The sequence below is a fragment of the Penicillium hispanicum genome (genome assembly GCF_028827665.1).
Source record: "Penicillium hispanicum strain IBT 35686 chromosome Unknown utg000004l_segment0_segment0, whole genome shotgun sequence".
NCBI lineage: Eukaryota > Fungi > Ascomycota > Eurotiomycetes > Eurotiales > Aspergillaceae > Penicillium > Penicillium hispanicum.
Genome location: NW_026623196.1, coordinates 689,915 through 703,234, shown reverse-complemented (window position 1 = coordinate 703,234; position 13,320 = coordinate 689,915). Strand labels below are relative to the sequence as shown.

Below are 13,320 nucleotides of genomic sequence, written 5' to 3'. Positions count from 1 at the left end.
ATCAATGTGTGGAGCACAGCGTATACATACCCCGTCCATACGTAACTAACGGCCCCTGCCAACTCAACTTTCCGTCGCTGTGGAGCCAACTTGCTCATTCATCTCCGTCAGTGTCGACTTCATACGCAACTCGCCGCCCCAAACCTCCCCGGGAACCCTGGCTTCAATATCTGTGACCTCATTTGGCGATGTTCCCGACACACACAACCACCTCCCCCCAATAATCCTCACGCGCATCTCCGGCTCCGTTGCTCCCAGCCACCATGTGGCGGGATCGCACCAACCTGTACGCTCCCCCGGATAGCTCTGCAAGCTCCCTGTGCACCCGCCAGCATATTAACTAGATGCGCCTGCTACCAGCTACGTATCCTACCGCCAGTCCTTCGCACACCACCCCTCGAAGAAGCCGCGTTTCCTCGCACCCTCCAATGGCTTCGACACACCCTCCCAGCCGGAGGAGAGCCGGCGACTGATCTCCGAAACAGGCGGCTTCGACGACGACGGCGACATGGTCATCGAGATGGACCTGCTTCCCCCGCGCTGGATCGACGTTCAAGAAGAAGTCTCCGAGCTCCTCGCCGACATCGCGCAGAAGTCCTCCCAACTAGATAAGCTGCACCAGAAGCACCTGCTCCCCGGCTTCGGCGACGAGGATGTGCGACGGCAGGACGAGGGCGTCATCGAGCGGCTGACGCAGGACATCACCCGCAGCTTCCACGACTGCCAGCGCGCGATCCAGCGCATCGAGTCGATGGTGCGTGAGTCCAAGCAGCAGGGCGGCGTGACGGGCGGCGAGGAGACGATGGCGAAGAACATCCAGATCTCGCTCGCCGCGCGCGTGCAGGAGGCCAGTGCGTTGTTCCGCAAGAAGCAGAGCACGTACTTGAGGAGTAAGGCTCTTGATCTATTCCCCGCCGCTGGCCGACCGGGCTTCCGCGGTTAATACAGGATATCGAGGAGCTAATGGATAATGCGTCTTGCAGAACTGCGCGATCTGGAGGGGTTCTCCACGCCGTTTGACGCCGCGCCTGCGCCTGCCCAGAATCCCTACACGGACCCTTCGCTCATGGAATCGGATGCGGACAAGTCGTTCTCACAGACCATGTTGATGCAGACGTCCCAGCGAACTACCGGCCAGAACGACGCCGCAATCGCGCAACGAGAACGCGAGATCAATGACATTGCCAAGGGCATTATCGAGCTGTCAGATATATTCCGAGAGCTGCAGAGTATGGTGATCGACCAGGGCACCATGCTCGATCGCATTGATTACAACGTCGAGAGAATGGGGACGGAGGTGAAATCCGCGGAGAAGGAACTCAAGGTGGTAAGTTACGACAGTCCCGGAATTCTCACCTTGCGCTTCGTGCAGGCTCTGACTCGAACGGCAGGCTACAAATTACCAACGGCGCACGACGAAGCGGAAAGTCATGCTGCTTTTGTTTTTGATAGTTGTAGGGTTGATCATTGTCTTGGTCGTGAAACCCAAAGGTCGCAAATCCTCGCCGCCGCCGCCGGAGGATGAATCTTCGAATAATATCCGGTCTGTGCTGGCATTGGTAGATCGAGGGCGGAGGCATCACCTGTCGAGGCGGTTCGCGAGAGATCGTTGGATGGATCCGGATATATTCCGATAAACGCTGGTATTGCGCATGGGCTGCAAATAGTTAATGTCAAATGGATATTATCCTACCCAAGACCTGAACAAGCCCGGCAGCCCAAGCACCTAAAGGGCTAGTATAAAACGTGAGGGTATTCTTAAACTGCGATCAGTTTACTTCATATGGTATTCAACATGCAATCAAGACAGGCCCGGGGGCACGAAATAGCAGAGCGCATGGTTTAGTACAGGTAGGTGGATACAGAAAAGAAGCTGCAAGAAGAACATCCCCATTTCATCACTGCTTCCCCTGCTGTGCGATGAGCTCAGCCACATCCGCATCCAGGTCGCCCGTCGCAAACTGCGCATAATCCTCCTCGCCGTGTGTCACTTTACGCCTCTTTGCTCCCGCACCGTTCACGCTCAACTCAAAGTCGTTTCCGCCACCGGGAGAGATGTTAGACGCATTCGGCAGCCCCGTTCCCTTGTCGGAGCTGGCGCCGGGTATCATGAGATCCTCGGGGATGGTAATCGGTGCATCCTCAGTGAACGGCCCGAGGCTGGCGGGCGGTTGCGCAGGTTTGGGTGATCCAACAGGCGTGATGGCCTCGACTGGGGGAGGGGTTAGTGCTTCGGGTTCGGGGCGAGCGACCGCTTCGCCGGCACTGTTGTTGTGAAGGGGTCCTTGACCATCGTCGGTGAAGCCGCGCATGATTGCATCTTCAACCTCGCGCTTCTTCGTATCTGTCAGTGTCTTCTTCTCTGTGAGCTGAGTCACTAGAGACTCTTCCTTGGCCAGTTCCGTGCGGTTGGTCGCGAGCAGTTTCTCGAGACCGTCGATCAAAGCGCGCCGCGACTTGATTACTTCCGAGACCGAGCTCTCAGCATTTGCGAGCGTCTTCAAGAGCTGGCTGAGTCGAGCAGCTTGCACGGGAGGGGTAGGCTGCTGGGCTTGCGGATCATGCAGTTTCTCATACTCGGTATTGACAGTTGTGGCGGAAGTGTTCGAACTCATTGCGGCTTTGGTGAGGGCGACCTGCAGAGGTACCAGTGGCTGGAGTTCGGACGGAGTAGATCCGGTGGATGACGTTTTGAAGAAAGAACCGCCAAGGGGCTGCTTCTGGGTCGTGGAGCGATTCTTGTCGATTTCTGAGAAAGATGCCAGTTAGAATGCAAGCACAGGATATTCAAGGCACGCGCCGAAGTGGGCTTACCGTTTACACGAGCTTCCACAGCATCTAGGATTGGGCCCTCAAATACGTTTCGCTGTCTCCAGACCTCCAAGACCCGGCGCAACTTTTGCTGGATATCGTTCGTTGCGCCCTTGTACGCGATCGTTGAAGCCTCCGCAATAATCTAATCACGAGTCAGTTTGCGTTGGCGCGTGGCGCGTTATTTCGGCAACTAACCGGGGAGAACGCAATAAGGAAATCATCTTTGCCTCGGGCCTTGGATTGCTGGGCAACCTCTGGGGTAGGGTTAGCCGATGGGACTTGGGCTTAATTGGGTTCACGATGTACCATTGGCCAGGTAGACGAGATTCAGGCGCTTCGGGGGGTTGGAGTCGCGGATCTTTTGAAGCCAAATCTGCGCAGTCCTTTCAGCGTGTCGCCTGCGAGGATCATTATCAGCATAAACTCTTTGGAGTATAGGGCCAAGGCTCGCCGGCGCGTTTGTGCTTGCGTACCGATGAAACATAACCCATTGCGCAACAGTAACAATGCTCTCCTGTGTCTCGTTCAAAGCAGACAACTTTGCCTTAACGGCATCATCGGTGTAGGCCATCCTGATGGATGCGTAAACTTGATTGATACAGAAGCGAAGGGCTGGAGAAAGTAAACAGAGTGGCGGAGAGTCGCAATAATCGGACGGGTTGTCGATGCGAGGTAAGTGAGAGCGATTGGGATTGGGACAAAGGGCGGGCAGGCAAGCCTAGGTCAACAAAGACAAGTAGACAGGCCTCACAAACAGAAGCCCACAACTTATCTGCCAGGCAGGTAGAGGGTAGATGAGAGAAGACGGAGTGAAACTGTCATCCATGAAACGTTGAAGCTGTTGACCGCCTTGGAGAGTCTCTCAGACGCTCCGAGCGCTTCTCCGGCAACAACTGTCAACTACCTACTCCGCCAAGCTCTCATCGTCTCCTCCGTCTCTCCTTCATACTCCTACGGCATTCACACCGAGATCGCAAGCAATCGCAAATCATCCCACACATCTCTGGTTAACACCATGGCCGACCGTTTCCCCTCGTTGGAGGACTTCTCTGAGGGTACGCTCCACCCGCTTGCATGGGGCCCGAACCCATCCGCCCAGTCAATACTAACATCACTTTATTTAGGCCAGACCGAAGTCGTCCAGAGCAAGGGCGACTCCCAAGATGACTTCCTTGCCCGCGAACGTGCCGTGCTCGGCGAAGATGCCGAACAATTCGCGACCCCTCAGGACAATGTGGCCGAGGGTGTAGGTGCGGGCGACGACCTACTGGGCGGGGGTGATGTCCCTGCGGAAGAGATTGGAGAATTCGAGTCCTCTTTCCCGTCAATGGACACGCAAGCACAGAATGAGGTATGAATTGCTTTCTGGGGAGTTCTCCTACGGTTGGGTATTCGCTGACTTGGCTTCCTCTCACAGCGAGTTGCCCCTGGCGGTACAATTACTGGCACCGGATCTCCTTTCCCTCCCACCGGATATCAGAGCGCCCAGGAGCCCGAAGGGGAGTCCGAGCCTGTTCGGTGAGTCGACGCCAGACATGAAAGACGCAGGCGCATGTTGCCTACCGACTACGTCACCCAGCTGACCGTCTCTCGTTCTAACGCAGGGAATGGCGCGAGAAGCGAGACTCCGAGATTGCTCGCCGCGCAGAGGTTTCGAATGAGAAGAAGGAGTCTTCCGTGAAGAAGGCTCGTGAGGACATTGATGACTTCTACGTTTCCTACAACAACAAGGCCGACAAGCACCGTGCTCAGACCCGCGCCGAGGCCGACCAATTCCTGTCCAACCGTGAAGACACTTCTGCCGGAGGCACCAGCTGGGAGCGAATTGCTAAGCTGGTTGATGTATCCGGCAAGGGAGCCATTGGCGGTGGCAGTGGTTCTGGCAAGGAGCGGTTCCGTGAATTGTTGATCAACCTGCGGAAAGACCAGGAGGCTCCAGGCGCCAGCGGGATCTAGGTTGCTTGAATAAGACATTTACAGAGCTGGGAAGCCTTGAAGGGCTCAAGCGGCGCAGGAGTTGCAGACAGTGCTATTTATCATCGTCACCCGGGCGAGTGCGAGGTATTTGGTTTCCCTGTGGTCTTGCTCTTTAGTTTCCATACATCATGCGTCATGCACCGGTTCATGGGTGCTTCGTTCTCTCCTGTTTCTCATTTCTCTTCCACTCCATGCAGCGACGTCTCCAGGGGGTTTGTGTAATTTAAGTATTTCAGACTGATGGCATCGTTAATACCAAGGATTCCTTTGATTGCCTTTGCAGGTTACAGGCAGCGTCAACTTTATGATCGACTACTACGCTCAAGAAATGAGCTTACCCAGGTGTAGAGACGTTTGCACCACACTATCTAGCTGCTTACTGGCTATGTGTCTCGCCCAGAATCAGATATTTAGATATCATTGCCTTGTAGGATTGACTGGCGAGAAATTTTTTGATAATGCCGTTGATAGAGCAGACATCAATGCATTCATTCATCTCGTCAGGGTAAGTTCTCCATAGCTCTTTTTCATCCGCTCAGTCCAGCTCAGTCACATCGCCACCCGGCTCGCCGATCTCTTGTTTCCCCTCGGCTTCGAGTTCTGCAAGCTTCTTCTGTCCTTCCTCTGTGGTTCCATCAATGATTCCTTCTTCAAGGCTAAGCATGCCCCCATTGCCCAGTTGCTCGACAACCACTTCCGCTTCCTCGACAGACATCTTGCCGAGCACCTTGTTGACTTCATCCAGAGACTCAGATGCCAATGCCTTCTGGAGGTCTGCAGGGAACGCGTCAAAAAGTTTACGAGCCTCGATTTCGGTGGGATCTTGACTGTTGGGGGCTGGGAGGTTGATAGTGATTTTGGTGTTGGGGTCAACCGCATGCAATTGGATCTGCTCAACACCGGCAGGGTCGTTAGAGGCGGAAGTTTCTTTGCTGAGTTCAGCAGCGCGAGTCTTGATCCGGTGGTAGGTGTCGTTGACATCGTTGTTGAACAAAGTTGCCGCGCGGTGATCCTTGGTTGTGATTCTATTATAGTGTAAGTCAGCTGGAAGTTGACAAATGGTAGGACGTATTGTGATAGCAACGTACCGACTGAAGAACAATTTGATGCCATCCGGGCCAAGCGAGCGGCAGTACTGCAAGAGCAAACCCTGGTGAACACACTGACGGGCGTAGTCTTCTTGGCCCTTCATCTGGCTATTAAAGGCCTCGACGAGGAGCCCGTCTGTCTCCTTCTCGGCGACAATTTGGGGATTCGAGGAAATGAACTGCAGATAAGCTGTGTAGTCGCCTGACTTGAGGAGCGCAAAGCGTTTCGCCAGATCACTGATCTCAACATTGGCGGGGTCATCGTCGTCGTCATTCTCGGCCTGGTTGGTCGAGGGCTGGCTGCCCGCAGCAGGGTTGAGCAACTCGACGTCTGTTTGCTTAGACGAAGAAGCTTTGCCCTTATCAGCGACCGGCTTAGCAACATGCGATGTATTGAATCCCTCATGCAGTTGATCACTGGTAATTTTGCTACCCTCTTCTTTCTCCAATTGCGCGAGCTTCGACAACAATTCCTTCTGCAGTCCCTGCACCTTGTCTTTGTGCCCCTGCACACCTTGGATATATGCGCTGAAGAGATTGTCAGGTTTGGCATCGCCAAATTCCTTCTTCACCTGATCAACTAGAGAGCTCATCATCTGGGAGTATTTTGGCTGCTCCTTCTCGTGGGTGTAGACGCCCTCCGGTGGCGGGGGAGCTTGATCGTCAGCGGGATTGCTGGCGAACTCCATAATGATCTGGAAAATAGACTCGTCGGGGGAGCCGGACGAGCCCTCATGTGTCTTGAGTGCATCGAGGAGCTTATCAATGCGTGAAAGAAGTCCATCGTTGATAATGCGCTCATACTTCAGAGTCTTGATCTCGTGGCGGCGCTGTTCTCGTTGTTGATGAATCTGGGCCTGCTTCGCCCGAATGAATGAGCGCTTGTCAACATTTGGGTGGACCTCAATATCCGAGTCATCGGATAGCTCCAGAGCATCCCACTTGCTGTAGTCCAGCACCATCTTGACTCCGCTGCAGATTCGGCGGAATTATGTGGGCGAGGCGGGGTATGCGAGAGATCCACAAACAGGGAGGTTCCGAGGTTGGGGGTTGGAAGATATCGAGAACTCGAAACTAGGGGATTCCGAGTATTAAATTGCAGCAAGAGCCAGTACTCAACGATGCCCGAGTGTTTTGCTTCTCGTCCAAAACATCGAAGTATCCAACGCGCTCGATCAGCTTCCATGGGCGGTGAGAGCTGTTCTGCCGCCCGATTTGCTGCCGGCCAAACGGGGGTTGCGATCTCGCATCTCCACATGCTTCGGGGAGTTCGAGTGCTATGGACCGTGCGAGACAGCTGCCTTTCTTTCCGTGAAATTATGGCCTGCGCTTTTCTCTTTCCGTGACCTCACCCCTACGGCTCCCGTTGAGACATTGATCTATAGTCCAAGATGCGCGGTGTCCGGCTACCGGCCTGGGCCCCGGGCGTCAGCCTCCGGCCGGGTTGGAGGCCGCAGAGCGTCATGCTTCGTGACGTCTTCCCCCAAACGCACCGGCTTTCGTCTCAGCCCAGCGCTCTCAATCTAGTGAACCGTCTCTACTCTACTACTTCTGGGCCTCTTCGCGACAGAGCCGGATGTTTTCTCCAACCAGCCGAGCTTCCGCTTCGGATTCACCCGAATGGCTTCGAATATACACCGTTCACGTCTCGCACGATTCCTCAGACACGCTCTTTCTGTTCCACGTCACGCCAGCTACAAGCTCAGCCACCCTCCGCCCCGAACACCTCTGAGGCCAACAGTCGTTCGGCTCCGGAGAAAGATGACGAGGTAGTGGATAAAGGTTTTGAACTATCGGAGCGAGCCGCGCAGGCCGCGCAGGTCAATCTGCGGGCCAAGCTGGCTAAGGATGGCGCGACGAGTAAGCAGTCTAGCTTCGCAGAAATCTGGCGACTCTTCAAGATTGCGCGACCCGAAGCAAAGAAGCTCGGGTTCGCATTCTTCTTCTTGTTGGTTTCGTCGGGCATCACCATGTCTATTCCCTTCTCGATCGGTAAGATCATGGACACAGCTACGAAGAGCGTGTCCGAGGGTGGCGGTGAGCTCTTTGGCCTGAGCCTCCCGATGTTCTATAGCGCCCTCGGCGGGGTTCTACTCGTGGGCGCCGCTGCGAACTACGGCCGTATCATCATCCTCCGTATTGTCGGCGAGCGCATTGTGGCCCGACTGCGCTCCAAGCTCTTCCGTCAGACTTTCGTCCAGGATGCTGAGTTCTTCGATGCGAACCGCGTTGGTGATTTGATCTCCCGGCTTAGCTCTGACACCATTATTGTGGGCAAGAGTATCACGCAGAACTTGTCTGATGGGTTACGTGCTGGTGTGAGCGGTGCGGCTGGCTTTACTCTGATGGCCTATACCAGTCTCAAGCTGTCCAGTATATTGGCTCTGTTGCTTCCACCAATCGGCCTGGGTGCCCTGTTTTATGGGCGTGCAATCAGGAACCTCAGTCGTCAAATCCAGAAGAACTTGGGTTCATTGACTAAGATTGCCGAGGAACGTCTGGGTAATGTGAAGACAAGCCAGTCATTCGCAGGTGAAATTTTGGAAGTGAATCGATATAACAAGCAAGTCCGCAAGATATTCGAGACCGGAAAGAAGGAATCCTTGATCAGCGCAGCTTTCTTCAGCTCGGTGAGTATTCGCATCGCACAGTTCTTGTTTCTTGTGTGCTGATCTATTCTAGACTGGATTGATGGGCAATATGACCATCCTGTGCCTGCTCTACGTCGGAGGTGGCATGGTTCAATCCGGGGCGATCAGCATCGGAGAGCTCACCTCATTCTTGATGTATACAGCATATGCTGGCTCCAGCATGTTTGGCCTTTCGAGTTTCTATTCCGAGCTGATGAAGGGTGTTGGTGCCGCCAGTCGACTGTTCGAACTGCAAGACCGGGAGCCGACAATCCACCCGACCAAAGGTCTTAAGGTGGAGTCTGCTCGCGGACCAATTCGGTTCGAGAATGTCACCTTCAGCTACCCGACTCGTCCAGCTGTGACGATCTTCAAGGATCTGGACTTTGAAATCCCTCAAGGAAAGAATGTCGCCATTGTTGGACCTTCGGGTGGTGGCAAATCGACTATTGCATCCATTCTTCTGCGGTTCTACACTCCCACTGCAGGCCGAGTGCTTATCGATGGCAAAGACATCAGTGGCATGAACGCCAAGTCGCTCCGGAGAAAGATCGGTGTTGTTGCACAGGAGCCTGTACTCTTCTCCGGGACCATTGCTGAGAATATCGCGTATGGCCGGCCTCATGCGTCGCGATCAGAAATTATTTCTGCTGCACGTAAGGCCAACTGTCAGTTCATCAGTGACTTTGTAAGTGAATCGCCGCCTAGTCTACTATATCCCATACTAATTTATGATTTTAGCCCGACGGACTTGACACTCATGTGGGAGCTCGTGGCGCGCAGTTATCCGGGGGTCAGAAGCAGCGAATCGCCATTGCACGTGCTCTGATCAAGGAACCAGATATTTTGATTCTTGACGAAGCTACCTCCGCTCTCGATGCTGAATCCGAGACGCTGGTCAATAGCGCATTGGCCGCTCTGCTTCGTGGCAACAATACCACGATCAGTATTGCCCATCGACTCTCCACGATCAAGCGCTCTGACACGATCGTCGTACTCGGACCTGATGGCACCGTGGCGGAACAAGGCTCCTACGAAGAGCTCAGCTCTCGCCCAGATGGAGCGTTCACTAAGCTGATGGAGTGGCAGATGAGTGGCGGAGAAGCCATTCAGCCTCCCGCGCGGGCAGCTGAGCCGGAGCAACTCTGGGAGCTCGCGGAGGAAACGGAACCCGAGCTGGAAGAAAATGAGGTCGCTGCCCAGACGCCCGAGAAAAAGGATTAGCAGGGCGGCTCTCTGTTTTGATGTTACCACGCCTCGGTTGACCGGGGTCTTGCGACGCTTTATGTTGCATACACTCTGCTCTTTGGGATTCGCTCTCTTCTCATACACTTATTTATTGCATCTTTGGTTCTTTGGCGATAGATTTGACGGGCTACCGGATATGTATAAACATCCAATACACATTCCTAACTTGACTTGAACTGTTTGTGATCTGATCGTGGCTGGTTTTTGGGCTTCAAGAGCCCGAGAAGGTAAGCGACCAAGGTTTGGCAGTGAAGTATGGGACTGCTACAGCACAGGCAAAGATCCCCAACGTCATACTTCTTCAGGTGGATTTCAATGGTTATTCGAACTCCCAAAAAGCACGGCCGCGTCGAAATGACCACGTCTATCGAATTTGTATCTAAGGCTATCTATTCACGACGTAGCGACCACGTAGCAGCGGGTATCGCCAATCCTGTAGAGCCACACACCACGCAGGCTAGAGACTCCGGCGCTCGAGAGAACAGCATTGGCTTGCCATCCCTGTATACATTCGAGGGTTCCATAGTACTAGGACCTTAATCATGCCAGTCAGCCATCAGTCCCAAGGCGCGAATGCGTGGCCAACAACAACAGAGATAGAAAGCAACTCAGAGACCCGTCTTGAAACATAAAAGGTATGTAAGGTTTCTCCAAAGATCTATTCAGAGCCATGGAAGAAGGGAATCATCATCGAAGCTGGGCATGTACTGCGACGGCAGGGGCTGGGGGTGACAATTGTAGGGCAGATCGCGTACCTGAGCCAGTCGGAGCGTTCCCGCCAGTGGGGGGTGGCGGCGGGAACGCCTCGCGGGATCTATATGGAGTTGATAAGAGTTGATATAGATCCCGAGGTCATCGTGGTCGAGTTTGTGTTGGTGTTGTGAGAACACCACTTCTTTGAGCTGTGTGATGGTTAGGTCGGTCGCACTGGTGTCGTCATGATGTGTCGAGAATGGCTGGGTGAAGAAGGCATGGCGGCCACAGCTCCATGACGCGGCCGAGCACAGAATCGCGCCCAAGAGGTCCGGTTTGCATGATAGCGGGAGGATTGTTACTTGTAAGGTTGGAAAGAGTGTGAATATGATGTCCCTGCGTGATCTTAAATAATCCTCGCTGTTTAGTCGCTAGGGCATCGGCCCTAGCCCTGCGACTCCTTGTTTTCAGTGTTTTCAGCTCGGGCATAACGTCATTGATGGATTCCCCGAACGCTCTATCCGCGGAAAATAGATCAGAATACTGTAAAAGCCTATCCGGCTTTCAGACAGACAAGAAGTCTCCTCTCGATTAGCTGATTAGCGGGCATTGAAATGGTCATAATAATGTTGAGATGGATGTAGGAGCAGAAATGCGAAGTGAGGAAAAGAGGGTAGGTGGGGTGTATTTGTCTACCATTTTAGCAAGGCACAACAGGGCAGTGCGCTCTCTCTTACTCTTGACTCAGTGATAGATAGTATTTGATCTTTGTATTTTAACTATAAATCCTAATACCTCTATAGGTAATTTACAGTGGTATAGTACTACTATAAGTCCCCTAATTTATCAATAGTATATAACAAGACATTAAAAATAAATTCTTGCTATATACTAATTCTATATATATTGTATTCTTACTAAAGAATTCTAACTTCCTAGTATAGAGAGGTTAAAGAGTTATAGAGTCTATATATGTAGATTCTATCTTGGTTAAGTTCAATTAGCGTATTCAAAATCAAACCAGCTATATCTCAATAAGCAATCCACCAGATCCCTAGTCATTTAAGCCACCTTGATACCATCGTCCACTGCCATCGAGCACCTTTTTTCCAATTCCACATAGTCACCCTTGGAATAGAGAAGTAGGACTCCGCCAGTATCAAGAGATATGAAGGGTTTGAGCTCACAAGCTGGTCTTTCCAAACCTTGTCGACATCCTCTCCCTCCTTTGCATTATATCTTGAGTCTCGATAATATGCACAGCACCAACAGGCAATAGTACAATGCCCAATTCCAACTGTGTCTTCCTTGCCTAGGTGACGGCTCTCACAGCATCTGCATCTTCGGCCACAGCATCCACCCATCCCTTTGCAATCCTTGACAAGTTCGTCGCAAAGGTACCATGTTGGGTTTAGCCTGATCTTGTCGTATACCTTCTTGAGACGTGGAGGAAGCTCTACCACCATCATATAAAGCGTTGGTCTCAACATTGGCTTAACATTTCGTATTTCCTTGAGTGCCTCCTTGTTTTCACGAAGGAATTCCATGTCGTCATTGTTTTTCACCTTAGGTAGCTCTTTGATTGCCTCATGGATGAACTCCTCCTCTTGTATCATTTTCCGAACATCATGTTTGACTGATATAATTTCTGCAAGCAACTGCGACGATACCTGGAGTCCTCTGCCATATTCAAAGAGGCGGTCTTCCTTGTGTTTCTTGTCGTATCCCTCTACAGGCTTGAAAGTCAAGCGATCGAACATCGTAGCGACTGATAGGTCAGGAACTGGGTCTGATAAGTAAACTGGGTCTGATAAGTACAGATAGCAAGGACCAATACCTTGGAGAAAGCGGGTAAGCTTACCTAGGGACACAAAAATCACCACAAACTCGAGTTAAAAGCCTCGAAAAAAGATCCAAGGGGAGAGTATGGTGGGGGCATTCATATTTGTAGGAGTTTTCACATAAATATGACCTCTGCAGAGCAGGCCGTCGCTAGAAAGAGCCTAGCTGCGAGTTTATTTTTAGGCGGTACGCCACTGGGCGACTAGTAGATTTCTTTTCAAAGTCGATGACACAACTTAAATTATACCTACAGGTAGGCACGGATATAATCATTTCTGCGGTAAGTGTAGGGAACTACGTAGGAAAACACTGCTCACTATGGTTTGTCCACTGAAATAACCAATTATATAGAGTTTCCTCTCAGTGACACATTAGACTACCTAGGTACTATCGATTAGTTGGTACTAAGTATATAAATACTAACCATTCCAGCTACTGGGGAGGTTTTCTTGGCTTTTCGGGATAGACTGTACCATTACCATGTTAATCTTGCTATGCTCTATGAAAATAGCACAGCTATGGCGGTTTATAATTAAAAGATCGACCTACTAAAAACTTACCAAATTTCAGACCTGGCACAAATGCCACTCTATTCCCAGTCCACTCTGCGGCTGTCCAACTTTTCTACCTTCCAGACTGGCACTAGCAGGACCTGCTATATATACGCTGATACAGCTTTCATTCCTCTGAACTCCTTCACAACCGATATGCTCTTCAACATACAAGCTTCGGCAGCTCTACTTCGATGATCCCCAAGTTCCAGTCATTACCTAGAGGTTATCAAGTGAAAAAGTGACTGGCACCATGGTTGGGTCAGTTGCTGGTCCTGCTTTGATTGTAGATGGTTTGTTCCGCTTATAGAGCCGTCATCTGTGCAAGGTATAGCATGATGGACTTATCACTATTTGGATTCCCAGTTGAAATAGTTTATCGCCAAATATGGTGTTAAGGGAGCTAACTCAAGCTTCATGTTTTGAGTATCAGGTTATAAGTATAAATTATATAGCAGGGTGGTGCCTTATAATATA

General features: G+C 51.9%; 6 protein-coding genes across 6 annotated transcripts; 3 read left to right on the top strand and 3 right to left on the bottom strand.

Annotated features, from left to right (window-relative positions):
• Positions 1–112: 112 nt before the first annotated feature.
• Positions 113–1,637, top strand: N7459_004021 (t-SNARE syntaxin TLG2; the record flags this gene model as incomplete). The annotated part of the gene is made up of 4 exons (XM_056943205.1): positions 113–286; positions 380–890; positions 984–1,327; positions 1,392–1,637. Coding segments are annotated over 4 exons (1,275 nt in total), but the record flags the coding sequence as incomplete, so codon positions are not given.
• A 261-nt stretch (positions 1,638–1,898) lies between these two features.
• On the bottom strand, positions 1,899–3,385 carry N7459_004020 (CTD-interacting domain-containing protein; the record flags this gene model as incomplete). Its single annotated transcript, XM_056943204.1, has 5 exons — positions 1,899–2,749; positions 2,815–2,956; positions 3,010–3,068; positions 3,121–3,212; positions 3,288–3,385. 5 exons carry the CDS (start codon positions 3,383–3,385, stop codon positions 1,899–1,901), a joined length of 1,242 nt encoding a protein of 413 aa, XP_056800087.1.
• A 216-nt stretch (positions 3,386–3,601) lies between these two features.
• Positions 3,602–4,770, top strand: N7459_004019 (clathrin light chain CLC1; the record flags this gene model as incomplete). The annotated part of the gene is made up of 4 exons (XM_056943203.1): positions 3,602–3,869; positions 3,939–4,165; positions 4,232–4,332; positions 4,419–4,770. Coding segments are annotated over 4 exons (948 nt in total), but the record flags the coding sequence as incomplete, so codon positions are not given.
• Positions 4,771–5,326: 556 nt separating this feature from the next.
• N7459_004018 (Hsp90 co-chaperone CDC37) lies at positions 5,327–6,841 on the bottom strand (the record flags this gene model as incomplete). The annotated part of the gene is made up of 2 exons (XM_056943202.1): positions 5,327–5,816; positions 5,880–6,841. 2 exons carry the CDS (start codon positions 6,839–6,841, stop codon positions 5,327–5,329), a joined length of 1,452 nt encoding a protein of 483 aa, XP_056800085.1.
• A 429-nt stretch (positions 6,842–7,270) lies between these two features.
• On the top strand, positions 7,271–9,733 carry mdr2 (ATP-binding cassette permease mdr2; the record flags this gene model as incomplete). Its single annotated transcript, XM_056943201.1, has 3 exons — positions 7,271–8,509; positions 8,562–9,197; positions 9,251–9,733. 3 exons carry the CDS (start codon positions 7,271–7,273, stop codon positions 9,731–9,733), a joined length of 2,358 nt encoding a protein of 785 aa, XP_056800084.1.
• A 2,029-nt stretch (positions 9,734–11,762) lies between these two features.
• On the bottom strand, positions 11,763–12,210 carry N7459_004016 (uncharacterized protein; the record flags this gene model as incomplete). Its single annotated transcript, XM_056943200.1, has 2 exons — positions 11,763–11,826; positions 11,852–12,210. 2 exons carry the CDS (start codon positions 12,208–12,210, stop codon positions 11,763–11,765), a joined length of 423 nt encoding a protein of 140 aa, XP_056800083.1.
• Positions 12,211–13,320: the final 1,110 nt, after the last annotated feature.